Below are 16,906 nucleotides of genomic sequence, written 5' to 3' on the forward strand. Positions count from 1 at the left end.
AGCTCACGTTCCATACGATTTACCTAGTAGGGTTCTTTTACACATAATCCAATGGGGATGAACTCTTTCACCACAGTTTTTCTTTTCTTTTCAGCTGTACTGCACAGCTTATGGGATCTCAGTTCCCTGACCAGGGACTGAACCTGGACCACAGCACTGAAAGTGCTGAATTCTAACCAGTGGACCACATGGATCTCCCCCATCACCACAGTGTTTCTTAATGGGGGTGTGGGGGTAGCAGCAGGAACTCCAGGGCCTACATCTAGGACTTTCTGAGTGAACTACACTGGGGTGTTTTTCAAAGTAAGAAATGAGAATAAACTGACTTAGGTCACAGTGATTCCGTGAGGAACTTGGCTACTTGTTTACTTTTCCACCTTGGAGGTCAATTCTTGACTTTCCCTAGCTACCACCGATAATTCTGAAAATACCCATGTCTGTAAATAGAAGCCAGTGGACTGGAGCTATGAATAATGAATTATCTGGAAAGTTTAAAGAGTAGCCTTACCAATATGCTTGCATCTGCACTTAGAAAAATACTTCCATTTCACTATTAGTAAAGCATATTAAAAATTATTTCTACACTCTATTAAGGGGGAATAAATATATATATTTGGAGTGGTTTCTGTCTCTTCCAAGATACTCCTGGTCCAGTCCAAATGAATCTAGCTATTTTTGATCCACAAATCTCAGGAGCTCTTTGTGGTTGATTTCCTTTCCATGGACAATTGATAGGGGAACCAACAGCTCCCATGACCCAGTTACATAATGGGTCCAGGGTCCTCTAGTCTCCACAGATGCAGGTAAATTACTGTGGCTGGTAAATTACTCAGCTGGGAAGTTTTTATGTGACTTAGGAACTCTAGGCTGCTGAGGTGACAGGCAGTTGGGCCTTGGGACACCCTATACAGAACTCACAGAAGGCCACTGTAACCCCTTTGTTTCAGTTCTAGGGGGCAAAAAGTAAGCACCAGAAGAAAGAATCTCTACAGCTGAAAAATACTTGATTTTTTGATTGCCTATGACTTGGGCAATCAAATGGACTGATGCTGGAAAAAATACAGGATCACAGACCAGGAGCAAAGGAGATGCAAGGGAGGACCTACTTCTGCTCATGTAGCAAAATGTTCTAAGGGAAGATCCAGAGAGAGCTGCTTCTGAACCACAGCCAAGTTTGCTGAAACATGGACTAAGAGTGCTAAATTAAAGTTAGCAATTCAGATAAATGTGTTTCTTTGACCCCCTTTCTTCTATTTTTCCATTTCTATCTATCAAAGTATTCTAGCAGAGATAACCTATAGAATGGTCATGGGGAGAAGATAAGCAAGGCCATTGATTTGAGGAACTGCAAAGTGGGAAGGTCAGAATGAAAGGCAAAGGTGCTTCCAGGAAGGTGTAAGGCCAGTTGACCAAAATCCAAGAGAGATCAAGGGTGAAGAGAGATTCCTGGTACTGAAATAATATTATGGGTTTGAGGAGACTGCCAAGGTTTCTGACAAGTGGGAGAGAAGAAGACTCTTTGACTTGCTTTTATTCCATCCTCAGAGATGGGGAGTTGAGGCAACACTTCCCATCTGTTAATTTTTAGGTCCTTCCCTTAATTTGCAAGAAATCCATTTCCATAAGGATGTTATAATCCATAACCTCCATTTCTGAACCAATGGGCAGCAACCACCACTCCATTTGCACCCACAGATCCATCTGCCTTGAGATGAAATCCATCAGCAGATGTGGCAAGTAATGAACCTGTCCTTCCAGATTCCAGATAGATCCTGGTGGTCTATCCAAAGGCTTATCTTGAAAACAGAGGACAGCTTGCTTCTCCTAAGTGTCCAGAATTCTTGCTACTCAGGTCATTGCAACAATACAGTGCAAAATATTTTCTTCATAATTAAAACTGGAAGATGGAAAAATTGTGTGGAGTTGGGGAGAGAGAAATACACCATATATATTAAAGGGAAGTAGACAAACTTCCGAGACAAGTGATTTTCCATCTTTAGTTCGCACTGGTGAACAATAATTCTAGGAATTTACTCCAAGAACGTAAATGGAAATTCATGTGTAAGAATCTTCATCACAACATCATACAGTAAAAAATCAGACACATGTTCACACATAGCAATAGGAAACTGGTTCAGTAGTGGTGGGATATATAGCATAAATCCATCTGATAAAATACATGCATGCATTTGAAGCAGCTCAGGTTTAGAAGAATATTTAATAAGAACATATTTATCCTAATTTAAGTTTAAAAAGCAGAGTACACAACAATATGTCTAAACTGGATTTTAAACATGTAAAATATTTTTTTCTCTGCTTACAGACATTATAGAACTCTGACTTAAATAGATACGACAGGCTGCAGCCTGTATGGTTAAAATAAGGCTGTATAACCACTTAATGACACCAAGTAAGAGCCTCTCTAATTATGAAGATGATATGAAGATGAATGTGATGAAAATGTTACCTTGTGCCAGCCTTTTAAAGGCCATTTTCTCTTCTTTAGCATAAAACCTTCATGTTTGTCTGGTCTCTGGACATTGGTTTGGCCTATTTTCAGTCCTTCTATAATTTCCCAGCTGTCAGCTTCCTAAGAGAAAAGAAGAAAAACAAATCACCTATTTCTCAGTGTTTGATGACACACTTAAAGCAAATTCCTAGGTAGAAGTTGCTTTTGAAACAACACTCAACCCATCAGAAGTATGAATATCATTCTGGAGCGTTCTGTAACATCACACACAGCTGTGCACTTATAACTGAAGTGAGAGCGAGTTCCTGGGTACACCTGGAGGAATGCAGGCCATCAGAAATGAGCTGGACAGAGGTGAAGTCTGGGGTAGAATGGTTTTGATTGCCTGCATTCACAGTATTTAAAATGCACTCTTCCAGGCAGTTCATCCCTGGGGATAGAGGCACATTAAAGTTTTAAAATAAGATCATTTTGACGAAACGCGTTCAATTAGCATGTGGGCCTGGCTTTCTGTAGAAACAAAAAGGCTGCACCAGCCTAAGTGGCCCACAACCTGTTAGGCTGAAGAGCAGCGCTGTGAGCATCTGTTTCCCCTTGGGGAGGCTGCTGACATTTCTGAGTGAGCATAAAATGCCCCGCTGGCCAAATACCCACCAAGAAGTCCGTGCTTTTGAAGACACACATTGTGAGAAACACACACCTTTGGGAGCCCGTGGAAAGAACACCCGACTGCACGGCCAAAAATCTGAGCTTCTTGAGTGCACATTATCACCCTCCTCTGGTAAAAACAGACTTAATCACGGTTTCCTCTTCCATAAGAGATGTTTTGTTCATTTATGTTTTTTTTAATAAAAGCTTTCAAAATGAATTGTCAATATTTAAAAATCAGAGGATTTCAGACTTTAAAACTCCAGATTTCTAGTGTTTGTGGAAGCCTAAGATCTGGCAACAGTGGTCCTGCCCTGGGGGATGGCAGCCTGTCTTCAGCCTGCCACAGTTCCCCTTGGGTCTGCTTCCATGTTGGACAGCTGCTCTGTAGCCACATCCTGGGTTTTAAAATCCCCAGACCAGGTAATTTCCAAGGGCCCAGGCAGCTCTATGGTAACTGCTGACCTGGCAAATACTCGTGTTCTAGACCTCAGGCTTGGGGCCCACTCAAGCAGAAGTAGAGGCAAGAACAATGAGGTCACATGGCATGCATGACTGCTGCAATCCTGCCCAGGGAGCAGGGAAGCAAAATCTCTCAGCACAACCTGCTTCAGCACCTCAGCTCCAGAAAGCTGGATGCAGCTTCAAGGATCAGGGCGGGCCTCTCTGCAGAACGAACTAACCCAAACTGACTCAGGAAGCTACTTCTAAGGGGTGTCCTGTCAGCAATCTTCTTTAGACTATAGCACAGAGGCTTCAGCAGGAACGGCAAGGGGTACTATCTTGGGGCAGATGGACTTGCCAGCCCAGGGTCTGGGTGGTGGCTGTCCAGAGTCTGCTGCAGGACTGTGAGGCTCCGGCAGGCCCCAGGGGCCAAGGGGCCATAGTCAGTTCCTGACATCAGCCACGGAGATGGGAGGGGAGAGGGCTGCGTATTTACCATCCATGCCTCTTTCCTCTGTCTTCTCCTTTCATCTCAGAAGCTGCTTGCCCTCTGCTGTGTGTGCTTAGTTGCTCAGTTGTGTCCGACTCTCTGAGAACCTATAGACTGTAGCCTGCCAGGCTCCTCTGTCTATGGGGATTCTCCAGGCAAGAAAACTGGAGGGGGTTGCCATGCTCTCCTCCAGGGGCTCTTTCCACCCCAGGGATTGAATCTAGGTCTCTCATATTGCAGGCAGATTCTTTACCCTCTGAGCCACCAGGGAAGCCCACTTGCTCTACGGCTGAGTCAAATCTATGTTTAAGTCCAAATATGTGTAAATGGAGTGGGATTTTCACAGAAAATTGTTTCCAGGAGATGTGGCTGAACATTGCTTCATGCTAACATCATTAAGCCTAGGAGATACTCCTGACTTCTGAAGCCAGCATCTTGCTTCTACCTGACCAAAGCCCAAGCCCACCACCCCTGAGGACTAACCCAAGATCGTTGCTATTTCTCCATCTTCTCGGTCATCTCTGAGGGTGCCTGGTGAATGAACTATTAATACATCCCTCACAGAAATGCAGCTACCAGTGTTTATCTGGTGACATTAAGAACCTTTTAAAGGAGCTATAAACTTCCCTGTACAGAAGAAAACAACCTACAAAGTGATTCTCTACTTAAGTACTGTCACAAACTGTGATTGATCTGGTCAGAACCATTAATTAGATATGGTAATTTTTTAAAAAATTTCTTTCTAAATAAATCCACTTCCTACCTAAAAAAAAAAAAAATTCTGATGAGACAATTTCAGGCTCTGTATCCTATTTTTAGGACAAAAAAGGCACTGTCATCAGGAGTGCAAAGCAGAGTGCTTTGGTATATTCGTTTTTTAATACTGAACTGCAATTCAATGCAGGTGAGCACTCCTTATAAATAATGAGAGAATAATAGAAAAAAATAGCAGGTTCTTATACAAAGTCCAGTTATCTTTGGCTTTTCATTCCCATCAGCGAAGCAGATAAAAATGATTGATTTTTATTCCATAAAATTAATAGATTTCTATAGATTTCTTTTAGAAAGCCTTAATGTAATCAAGAAATTAAAAGAATAACTCTGCACATATGTGTACCTATATTCATGAACACTCTGCCTGGTCTTAGAGCGATATCAGCTGTATTTAATTATATTTCTATTTTTAGTAGCCCTATCCATGGATAGCATCTCCAGAAGAACAGCATTTGTATTTTTGGCTAGATCTTATCTTATTTGAAGGCTAGTGTTCATCTATGATTTAGTCTCTCTCCATGTGTGACAAATACTCTGCACTACTTATGAAAATGGAAATCTTTAATAAGTACAAATGCTATTTGAATTTTTTCCTAATTAAATTCAGAATGTAGTAATAGCTTGTCCCTATGGAACTATGACTACTGATCTCTATCACAGCAGTTTTTTTCTTCTTTGGGAATTTAACTACAGAGGGAAAAAAGGGGTGGGGCTGTGTGGATAAGATAGAAAAAGCAAAAAGTTAAAAATGTATTTTGTAAACATACATGCAGCAGTTCTGAACAGGTAATTGCACTCACTCTGATTCAGCATTACTAAACTCAGCAAAAGAAATTAGGAAGCATCCTAATATAGTTCTTATAGTTAAATAAACTGTCAGACAGACAAAAAAGCAAGGGATAATACCAGAGCAAACAACTCTATTTCAATTATAAATACTGATGATAATGTTACAAATAAGGTGCGTAAGAAATGAAATATCCTACCTCAGGACTTAGTACAATTCATCTCTATACTCAGTAAACCAGGTCTGTTTTGAGAAAGCTAAAATTGCTTTCTGAAAATTGAATAACTATTCCTAATTTCAATTAATATCAGTTTTCTTCTGAAAGTCACCAACTTTCATAGGTTTATGTATATTAGAAACAGAGTAAAAAAACCCTAACATAATCAGTACTTGAAACAGATATACAAACATTTTTGCTATTACAGAAGTTTTTAAAAACATCTTTGATCTAATAACAATACCCCCAAACAGAAAGTAACTTGATAACAGCCCTAAGCTGTTCATTTGGGGAAAAAAAAAAGACATTTCCTTTCTCAAGTGTATATTCTATAGCCACACATGTGTAGGTGGTGGATATGTGAAATGCTTTAGGAGGTGAAAGTATCAAACAAAGCATTTGAACTAAATCCTGAGACAAGACTGCTGCTGCTGCTGCTAAGTCGCTTCAGTCGTGTCTGACTCTGTGCGACCCCATAGACAGCAGCCCACCAGCTCCCCCGTCCCTGGGATTCTCCAGGCAAGAACACTGGAGTGGGTTGCCATTGCCTTCTCCAATGTGTGAAAGTGAAAAGTGAAAGTGAAGTCGCTCAGTCGGGTCCAACTTGTAGCAACCTCATGGACTGCAGCCCACCAGGCTCCTCCGTCCATGGGATTTTCCAGGCAAGAGTACTGGAGTGGGTGCCACTGCACTTTAAACAGTGTTCTTCCACCACCAACCAGTACCCAGAGAGCCCATCTTCTCTCAAAGGAGCTGAGGGATGGTGAGATGCTATGGTGTCTGGATTGAACAGGACTCTCTGATTTCATGGGGTCCCAAAAGAGCTGTTATGTATTTGTACAAAAACACAAGAATATGAGTCATACAGCAAGATCTAAGCAGGCAGATGCATGGAGAAGTAATGAGACGGATGTTGCCAGGGTCCTACCCAGATCCCAAAGTGGGTGCTCAATCAGGGTGAGCCACCTTCTCCATCACCCCTACATGGAGCTATTCTCTCTGTCCTTTAGCTGAGTCTTGAGAGAAAACTGAGGTTTCAAAGAGATTTCTGGTTATATTTACCAAGTAGACACCCTCTATTTGCCATTCAAATAGAAATAAGATTGTTTTCATTTCTAAGTTGTTGTTTTTTTTTTTAACAATTTAATAACTCCCTTATTTTAGTGTGGCAATCTGCTCCTATCTGACAGAATAAAGTCTATGGCTTGTAACAACTTCAAAGTATAAAGAGGTAGCATATTCTACAATACAATAGTGTAGTAGAACACTCTTTTCATAAGGGATTCTATTTAATGTAGGAAAAGCAACATGGATGAATCAGTTATACATACTTAGTTAACCTTTTGGGGAAATAAGGTGCTATTTTTGTATTCGGATTCAAAATCCCCATGCCTTCTATTTTCTGAGTTTCTCAATAGGGGAGTCTGAAAATCTCAGGGAACTGAGCAGGGGATGGGAATAAGTAGGATGGTGTCTCCTCGACTTTTCTTTGTGATTCTTGCATTTTAGGCATAAATTAGTTTAGATGTTGCCATAGTCTGAGAGAAAGGAAGCCCAAGGACAGGGAACACCAGCTTCCACGATTCAGAAAAAGTCTCCATCAGTAGTCTTTGTGTTGTGCTCTGAGCTCACTGCTAGGAAGACCAGCTGCAAGAAGGGTGCTGAACTCTGAACATACAGCAGCCCCTCTGGGTAGGGACTCTTTTATCCTGCAGGTGGGGTAGAGTTTAAACGAGTCTAAGTTTGAGTCCCTGCCCTGCTACTCAGCAGCTTTTTTGACTCTGGGCAAGTTACTAACTCTTGGTTCCTGTATTTGTAAAATGTAATAAGTATCTACACTACATGGAACTGCTCATAAGGATTATAGTAAATGGAATCAAGTCTTAGTCTAATACCTGGTACCCAGCACATGGTACCTGCTGTTGCTGTTGTTGTTACTTCTGGGCCCAGTGATTTGGTTAATTACCTCGATATAGAAATATTAGTTCATCTCTCCAACAGAGAAGGAAAATAATTTCTCTTGCCTTTCCCTTAGAACAAAGAGAAAGTGAAAAGAATGAAAGTGTTAGTCACTCAGTTGTGTCCAACTCTTTGCAACCCCGTGGACTGTAGACCACCAGGCTCCTCTGGCCATGGAATTCTCCAGGCAAGAATACTGGATTGGAGTATTTCAATTTCAATAGTGGACTGGTGTATTTCAATTTATTTCCTCCTCCAGGGGATCTTCCAGACCCAGTGATCCAACCCGAGTCTCCTGCATTGCAGGCAGATTCTTTACTTTCTCAGCCAGCGGGGAAGCCACAAACAAAGAGAATTCTGGCCATCTGTATGTAACCCTGCAAATCTCAGCAAATACACTTTCATCTCTTCCCTTCTCAGGGGAAGATACCCTACATAGTGGAGGTGGAAAGAAGAGAAAGAGCAGTTCTACAATGGGCATCACAACTAGTTTAGGGGAGTCAGGTGAAAGAGGTATTGTTCCACTGGCCCCGGGCCAGGCATCTTGCCACCTGGGAGAGCATCACACTGTGCCACTGACCTTGGAGAGGGGTACTGGCTCTGGTTCCAGCAGTTGCCGACTTATAGAGGGTTCGGTGCTCGTGGAAGAAGTCCTCTCCAGTATGTGGATGCTCTGAAAATACACGGAAATACAGCTGAGGGTTAGAGAATCCATTCCTCATGTGGATGGATAGGAGGGTGAGATCACACACATCACAGTAAGAGCAGTGAGCTAGGTTAAAGATGACAAGTTCCAGAGGGGACCAAAGGCAGCAACAACTCTAAGAAAAGTGTCAGGACAGGATTTTGTGTCCTTCCCTTGTGGATTTGATGGTGAATTTCTGCTACAATACTGATTTTAGTCTTAGAGAAAGAGTCAGAGAGCACATAAATTTAAAAAAAAATGGACTAAGTCCCAACATTTTAATAACTTTATGAGAATGGTGGTACACCTACTACTTAGATGGCTAGCCTTATACAGAAATATTTGCTCCTCTTTCGAATGGCAGCAAACAGAGAAAGGTCTACATCAAAAATCCCAGAGCCATGATACCATTTAGTCTCTAGAATTTCTTATAATCCTTATAGTTATATAATAGTATAATTATTAAAGTTACAATAATATAATTCTTAAACACAGAGAAGAAAACAATTCAACAAGCAGTAGATGTCTTTTACAAAGGTTATAAAGAGCATTCACAGGTCAGTAAGATGACATTCCAATAGGAAAATAGGCAAACAAAGTACATGGGCAGGCAACTTGTGCAGAATATTGGAAAAGATGTTCAACTTCAACCACAGAGGTATTTAAAGAAATGAAAACCAAAATAATAATGGTTTTTTAAAACCCATTACATTCAAGAATAGATCCGGGTTGGGGGAAAAGGAGTATACAATCGGTATACTTTTTAAAGAGGAATTTTGCAATTTTATTAAAAAGTCTTTGGAGAAAAAAGTACTGCCTCATTGACCCAGTAATCTTATAGCTAAGTCTTTACTCTAAGGAAGTAATCAGACTAGTATGGAAAGATACAGGAACAGATACACTTACTGTAGCATTATCTTATTATAGTAAAAAAAATCTAATATATATGAGAATGGTACAGATTTTTGAGGAAGTATTAATACCATGCAATGATTAAAAATGATAACATGAACTTTGGTTTATTGATATGAAAAAAATAGTCATGGTGTTTGGTTAACTAAATAATCAGGCTATAAAAAATATGTAGAATATGATGATGCTAAGCTTATAATCAAAATATATTCCAGAATGTTACAGTAGCTGTACAGAGGTGGTGGAATTACAGATGATTTTTAATTTTTTCTTAATTTTTTTAGTGCAAAAATATACATTATATTTGGAAGAATTTAAGCACTTTATACAAAGGGATAAATCTGAAAGACATTAAAGAAGTAATCCAATGGAATTAATATTTAAATACAGGCTGAAAAATGTAACATTTTTACTCTAGTTATAACATTTCATTGTTTCAATACACAAAGCTGGATTTTATTTACCTATTAAGGTCTCTGTTTTTCCTATCTTATTGGAAAACTGTCAGATTAATGCTTGCTTCTTCATAAAGCAAGTTACACTTTGACCTGAGCCAAATTATTCTAATTTCTATTCAGACTTTTGATTATTTCTGTAATCTTGAAAATAAGAAGCCTGACTGTAAATTTTTAAAATCGTATCTGATTGCTTTTTTAAGTCACTTATTAGAAAGAGAATAACTGAGATGGAAGATTTATTTTTCTAATTTGTGAGGAAGCAGAAGAAATCAGAACAGATATTTGGTGACCAAACACAAGGGGCAGTGGGCAGCAAGAACTTCTAACCTGGCAGCCAGTGTGTCCACGGACAATTTAAGCAGTAATGGGACTCTGCTCTTTCCATTCCCAGGTTCACTGCAATTAGCAGGGGAAAATGATAAACGGGACTGGTATCCATATCTGTGTCTGCGCCTTTTGTGGGAGTCAGAAGCAAAGGCAGACTATGAAGAGAAAAACAGGCGGTGTGTGTTCAGATCTTTAACAACAAAGGGAACAAATGACCTGGGACTTGCATCATTGTTCGTGTTAGTATTCTGGATGGGACCCTATTTAAAACATATAAGCTAAATACGAAATTTAGATTTATTCTGAGATCATGTATGTAACAGGAACTAAAATGCGAATTATTGCTGTGGTTGAAGCAAAAATCTATTACCTTCTAGGACACCTTCACAGCCTTTCATTTTGTGTGTGTGTGTTTAAAAGTAATAAAAGTAATATGTGCTCATTATAAAAAATTCAAATACAGAATGGAAATATATAAAAGAAGTCAAAGTTCCAACCCCACTGTTACTCACCCTCCTCAGCCCTCTAGCTTCTGCAGCAGTGGTTCTCAAAAGGTTGTCCATGAACCTTAGAGGTTCCCATGGCCCTTTCAGGGCATATGCAAGTTGAAAACTTCTTATAACCATGCCAAAATGTTATTTATCTTTTTTACTCTCATTCTCTCTCTAATGTATAGTGAAGTTTTTCAGAGGTTATGTAACATAAGGCCGCCTCTCTATTTTCATACATGCAGGTGTCTGGGCAATAAAACACACATTCATTGCCTTCGGGTCCCCGTTCCCTACCCCCTATAACAAATACACACAGTAAGAAATTGAAAACTTGGAAAGGAATTTGACCTTAGCAGTGACGTAGGCAAGAAATAAAGGACTAACTCAGGAACTTAGCCAGGCGAAGGAAACGAAATCACCTAATATTCAAATCAAGCTACAGACACGGAAATCAATTTAGGATACTTAAAGTATGAAAAAAACGAGTTTTGTCTCTATAGAGACCTGGGGATACTTAAAGTGTAGCTGGGATTCTGTGGGTCAGAAAGGTTAGTGACGAAACAAACCAGAAGAGAATCTGTAAAATACCTACTGCGGTACCTGTCACAGAGAACACAATATTAGCTGTTTTCTCCACTCAATTTCACAAAAGTTTGCATTAGGGAAGAAAAGTAAGAGGTTTATTCATTTCAAACTTGTTATAACAAAGAGTTGGACACGACTTAGCGCCTGAACAACACATTCCAACTTAGTGGATAATCCAAACCCAAATTTTGTTGATTTTCCAAGGTACAGAGAATCATAAAAATGTTTATTAAGATAACTCTATCTTAGTAATAAATGGATATTTTTATTACCACTGTGAGGAAATTGAGGCTTTAAGAGATTAAATTGTGCTATATCACAAGGCTAATAAATGGAGGATCCAAGATTTGAACTCAAGTTGAATTTAAAAACTCAGTGCTTTAAACTGCTGTTTAATGATTCTTCATAGGGCCCTGGGGACCCCTTATTCTGGAGGGGCCAGACAATCTCCCTAAGGGCCACAGAGTTTCCTGCTTATCAGGGGACATCTGGATGCACACCTTATCAAAATAATCACAGATGCTCTTAAGTTCTTTTTTGGAAAAACTGTTTAAAGTCACACTTTAAGTTTTCTCCTTCAACTATCACTAATTCAGTATATATTACTGGAAAAGGAAGGCATGATTTATAAAATCACCAACTGATTAGTATAAATGTAACTGGCCCCCAAAATAAGCTATTTCATTTACCTTTCATAATGATAATAAAGAAGCCAAAAGCTCTGAAACAAATTTCTGCAGTATATTGTATGTTGCTGCTGCTGCTGCTGCTAAGTTACGTCAGTCGTGTCCGACTCTGTGCGACCCCACAGACGGCAGCCCACTAGGCTCCCCCATCCCTGGGATTCTCCAGGCAAGAACAAAGGAGTGGGTTGCCATTTCCTTCTCCAATGCATGAAAGTGGAAAGTGAAAGTGAGGTCGCTCAGTGTGTCTGACCGACTCTTCGCGATCCCATGGACTGCAGCCCACCAGGCTCCTCCGTCCATGGGATTTTCCAGGCAAGACACTGGAGTGGGGTGCCACTGCCTTCTCCGAGTAGATTGTATATTTGTACATTATTTGAACCTATCATCTATCTGATAATAAAAAATTAATCGACTACCTTAAGAATTGGCTTCAAACTCGTGGTTTTTAAATAAAAGTCAAAAATACATCCCTGAAGTTACATAAGGACACACAATCACTCATTATGTTAATGAGATACCTAAGTAGGTGAATGGTATGTTCTTAATATGGGCAGATATGAAGAAGACAGTTTTCAAATCTGTCGTACTCAGTCTTGGACTCAAGTTCAACTGTGTGCTCCATGAAAGTAGGGACAAACTTATCTTCATCTTGGTATCCCCCCTCCTTGACCTCTTGCACAAGGCCCTGCATGCTGTAGCCAGGCAATCTCTAGAATTTTTTAGATCTCTTTTATTAAGTTGTAGAGAATGGTCTCTCAGCAATCATTAACGCAAGATCAGGTATAAAACTCCCTTCTAGTTTCATCTGGGAATTATAAAAATCACAGCTCCGATAAGACAGAACTTTTGAAAACATTTTAAAATAAGGACTTAACTTTTAAAATGAAAACTACTGGTGAGTTAACATCTGGTGAATTAAGCTCTTGTTTATTAGATTTAAAGCTGTGACTGGTCGTCAATGGAGAACACCAAAAAATGTATTAATAATATGGTAACATCTTCAGTAACAAAAATTAAATCTTCACATTTCCTTTATGATCATAACTTGTGCTATACTTGGTTTTCTTCACAAGCTGTCTATTTTCATATTCTTTCACGGTGACTTGGAAACACATGCCACCTACCCTCAAGGTGTTATACATATTATATAAGAAGGTTAAATAAAGGATTACATATATCTGTTCATTGTTCTTTTAAAATCAAGTTTCCTTTCAAATACTAAAATTACAACTAATTTCCAGGTCACTGTATTTTTTTAAAGACTTTTTTTTTTTTCTAGAGCAGTTTTAGCTCCACAAGAAAACTGAGAGAAAGGTATAGAGATTTCCCATGTACCCTTGCCCTCACGCATGCATTGCTCTCCCCCATTATCAATCCCTCTGAATAGTGTGGTGCCATTTGCGACAAAGGATGAACTTTAGGTTCATTCCAGGTCAGCATTTTTAAGGAACTTGGAACACACAGAGAAGGTGAAAGTACTCACCCATCCTTTGTTCGCCCAGCTCAGAGAAAACTGATGCACACTTAGCTTAAAACCAGGAGTTGAGCGCATATTTCACTGCCGCTTTTTCAATCGGCAAAAGTTAGTCCCCTGGGTAATACCCACTAACATTAATACCTCCTGGGTAGCAAGCGGAAATCTGCTGACGTGACTACAGTCTGGTTTATGTGGTATCAAAGATGTGGGTAAACAGACATACAAAGAGACATTTAACCACAGCTGACTGGTTTAGTCGCAACTCCTGCAGAGAGAAACGCGATTCTCAAAATGAAAGTCCACAGAACTGCTGAATGGATCTCTTGGCTTGTCTGGCCTCTTGTATAATTTCATTTTAGAGATGCAAAAGAGCTGCTGGAAAAATGGTAGGTGGTGGCTACCAATTTCTGTATAGACTCACTTTTCATACAAATTCAAAACAGTATTAAAGAGACCATTGCTCTCTGAATGTTAACTCCACTGAAACTGCTCATCCGATGAGTTTATCTGAGCTATAATATTTTTCTGTTCATGAATTATATAAACTATTTTCAAAGAAAGATACCCAAAATGATTTATAACTTTGAAATTATTTTCTTATTCAAGCTTCTGATGATTAGGCTTGTCTCTCTTCTAGTTTTTCTAATTTTGACAGAGCGACACTATTCCAGTGATACTAGTAACCTTTGCAGTGTTGATGATGATGACAATCATTGATAGTTCATATTCAGTGCTTTCTATATCCCTGTCTCTTACACGGATTATTTCATGCCATCTTCATCAAAAGCTTTTAAATAATGGTTATTCAATTTATTTTATGGCTGATTGAACGGACAGAGAGCCTCAGTGAGGTTAATGACACAGAGTAAGTATTAGAGTTGGAATGGAAATCAAGATTCTCCTCTGGACTCCAAGCTTTTAAATACTGACCTCTACTAAAGTCAGAGTGAAAGTGAAGTCGCCCAGTCATGTCCAACTCTTCATGCATGCTAAGTCATTTTAGTCGTGTCTGACTCTTTGCGACCCCGTGGACTGTAGCCCACCAGGCTCTTCTGTCCGTGGGATTCTCCAGGCAAGAATCCTGGAGTGGGTTGCCATTCCCTTCTCCAAGGGATCTTCCTGACCCAGGGATCAAACCCGGGTCTCCTGCATTGCAGGCAGACGCTTTACCCTCTGAGCCACCAGGGAAGCCACTAAAGTCAAAGCTAGTATTAGATGTCAAGATTGCTGGGAGAAAGTGGAAGCAATGATAGATTTTATTTTCTTGGGCTCCAAAATCACTGTGGATGGTGGCTGTAGCCATGAAATCAAGACACTTATTCCTTAGAAGGACAGCTATGACAAACCTAGACAACATATTAAAAAGCCGAGACAACAGGGCTTCCCTGGTGGTCCAGGGGTTAAGAGTCCACCTTGCAATGCAGGGGACACCAGTTCAATCCATGGTCCTGGAAGATCCCATATGCCGTGGGGCAGCTAAGCCCACGTGCCACAACTACTGAGCCTGAGTTCTGGAAGTCGCCAGCCCCAACTACTAAGCACACATGCCACAACAACCAAAGCCTGTGCACCCTGGAGCCTGTACTTCTCAACAAGAGAAGCCACCACATGAGACGTCCTTGCACCTCCACTACAGGGTGGCCCCCACTCACCACAAGTAGAGAAGGCCGGCATGCAACAGCGAAGATCCAGCACAGCCAAAAATTTAAACAAGCAAACAAACATAAAGAAATAATTAAAAAACGAAGCAAAACAGAGACATCACGTGGCAAAGGTTCATACAGTCAAAGCTATGGTTTTTACAGCAGTCAGGTATGGATATGAGAGTTGGATCATAAAGAAGGCTCAGCACCAAATACTTGATGCTTTCAAACTGTGGTGCTGGAGAAGACTCTTGAGAGTCCCTTGAACTGCAAGGAGATCAAACCAGTCAATCCTAAAGGAAATTAACCTTGACTATTCATTGGAAGGACTGAATGTGAAGCTGAAGCTCCAATACTTAGGCCACCTGATGGAAAGAACCGACTCACTGGAAAAGACCCCAATGCTGGGAAAGATGGAAGGCAAAAGGAGCAGGTGATAAGAGAATGACATGATTAGATAGCATCACCGACTCAATGGACATGAATTTGAGCAAACTCAGAGAGATAGATGGTGGAGGACAGAGGAGTCTGGCATGCTGCAGTCCATGAGGTCACAAAGAGTAGGACATGACTTAGCAACTGAACAACGGCAACAATACAATATTAGATGACAAAAAACGACAGCAGTTTCAAGTAGTGTTAACCTTAAGACTAACTGAACACAACCTTCCATGGAAACAGAGAGTCAGAAATGAATAAAACAAAAATAAGTTTACAGCATTCTTAAATAGGGTGCAACCATGAGGTTTGCTTCCAAGTTTCCAGAACTAAGAGCAAGTCAGCTAGCTCTACTTCAGGAATGCAGTGTCTGATGAAGAGAAAAGAACGTAGTTTTGCAGTCACATAGACAAGCATACAAACCCCCATGGTGCTATTTACCATGTAAATACAGAGGGCAAATCATGAACCTCTCTCAGCCTCAGTGTTTTCTATCTCCAAAATGGAGATGTTAAAGTCTACCTTAGAAGACACTGCAAGTCACTGAGTCGGCACAGTTCTACCATATACTGGCATACAGCAGGCACTCCATAAATGGTGGCTAACAGCTCAGTTACAAATGATGTAAGAAAAAATTTTTAGGAATCTTGTGCATTCTTATTTCCACAGAAAGATGTGTCCAAATACTCTACAGGTGTACGACACCTGGGTGCCCTTTGGAAGCTGAGAAGCCATATCTGACAAGGCCATTGTGTTACCTGGTCAATCTAGCAACTGTAGTCAGCACCATCTCATGACCGGAGCACCAGAGCTTACTGAGAAAGCTGAAAAAGTGAGTGGAGACAGATGCCTTTGGATACTTGCCAGTGGGAAGCAACAGCAGTGGATAGTGATGCACACTGCGTATCTTGTGAATGCCTACAGCAAAAGAGGCTCACGGTCTTGCCTGGTGTCTTCTTAATCATGTTCTTAAAGGGACTATTTTTATTCTTTTTGGAATAGCATACAATACCAAAATCACCAAAGCCAGAAGGCCGTGACTGAAGAAGCAGTTAATTCTACCACTTTCTCTATAGTAATGATTATCTTGCTCTCACTGAAAGACAGCAGAATTACATTAATAATAAATCTCCATATAAGCACCGCTAAGATGAATGAAAGTAGAAAACTTTAGACACAGTGGCTGGGAAAATTCCACACAGCACACCTGGGAAACCCTGAGGGAAGAACCAACAGTCATCACATTCTTCACTCTTGCTGCACAGAAACACAAGCTTGTTAAGAGCCAACAGCTATGGCCCTATATTGAAGTTGTCTGTTGTTGGAAACCCTGCATTGTAAGAAATACAATCATGGCCCACTGAGCGGTCCATTTATAGCCAAGAGGAGTTCAGCAATCTTGACTATGAAGTGTT

At 40.3% G+C, this 16,906-nt stretch overlaps 1 protein-coding gene across 41 annotated transcripts in view; it reads right to left on the reverse strand.

Annotated features, from left to right (window-relative positions):
• Positions 1-16,906, reverse strand: part of OSBPL6 (oxysterol binding protein like 6) — a 225,010-nt gene that overhangs the window by 60,582 nt on the left and 147,522 nt on the right. For all 41 annotated transcript variants that reach the window (XM_060409723.1, XM_060409714.1, XM_042243670.2 and 38 more), the window contains 2 exons: positions 8,370-8,462; positions 2,468-2,590 (listed from right to left, as the gene is read on the reverse strand). In XM_060409723.1, the coding sequence (XP_060265706.1) occupies positions 2,468-2,590; positions 8,370-8,462 (216 nt within the window). The remainder of the gene's footprint in view (positions 1-2,467; positions 2,591-8,369; positions 8,463-16,906) is intronic.

The sequence above is a fragment of the Ovis aries genome, chromosome 2 (assembly GCF_016772045.2).
Source record: "Ovis aries strain OAR_USU_Benz2616 breed Rambouillet chromosome 2, ARS-UI_Ramb_v3.0, whole genome shotgun sequence".
Lineage (NCBI taxonomy): Eukaryota > Metazoa > Chordata > Mammalia > Artiodactyla > Bovidae > Ovis > Ovis aries.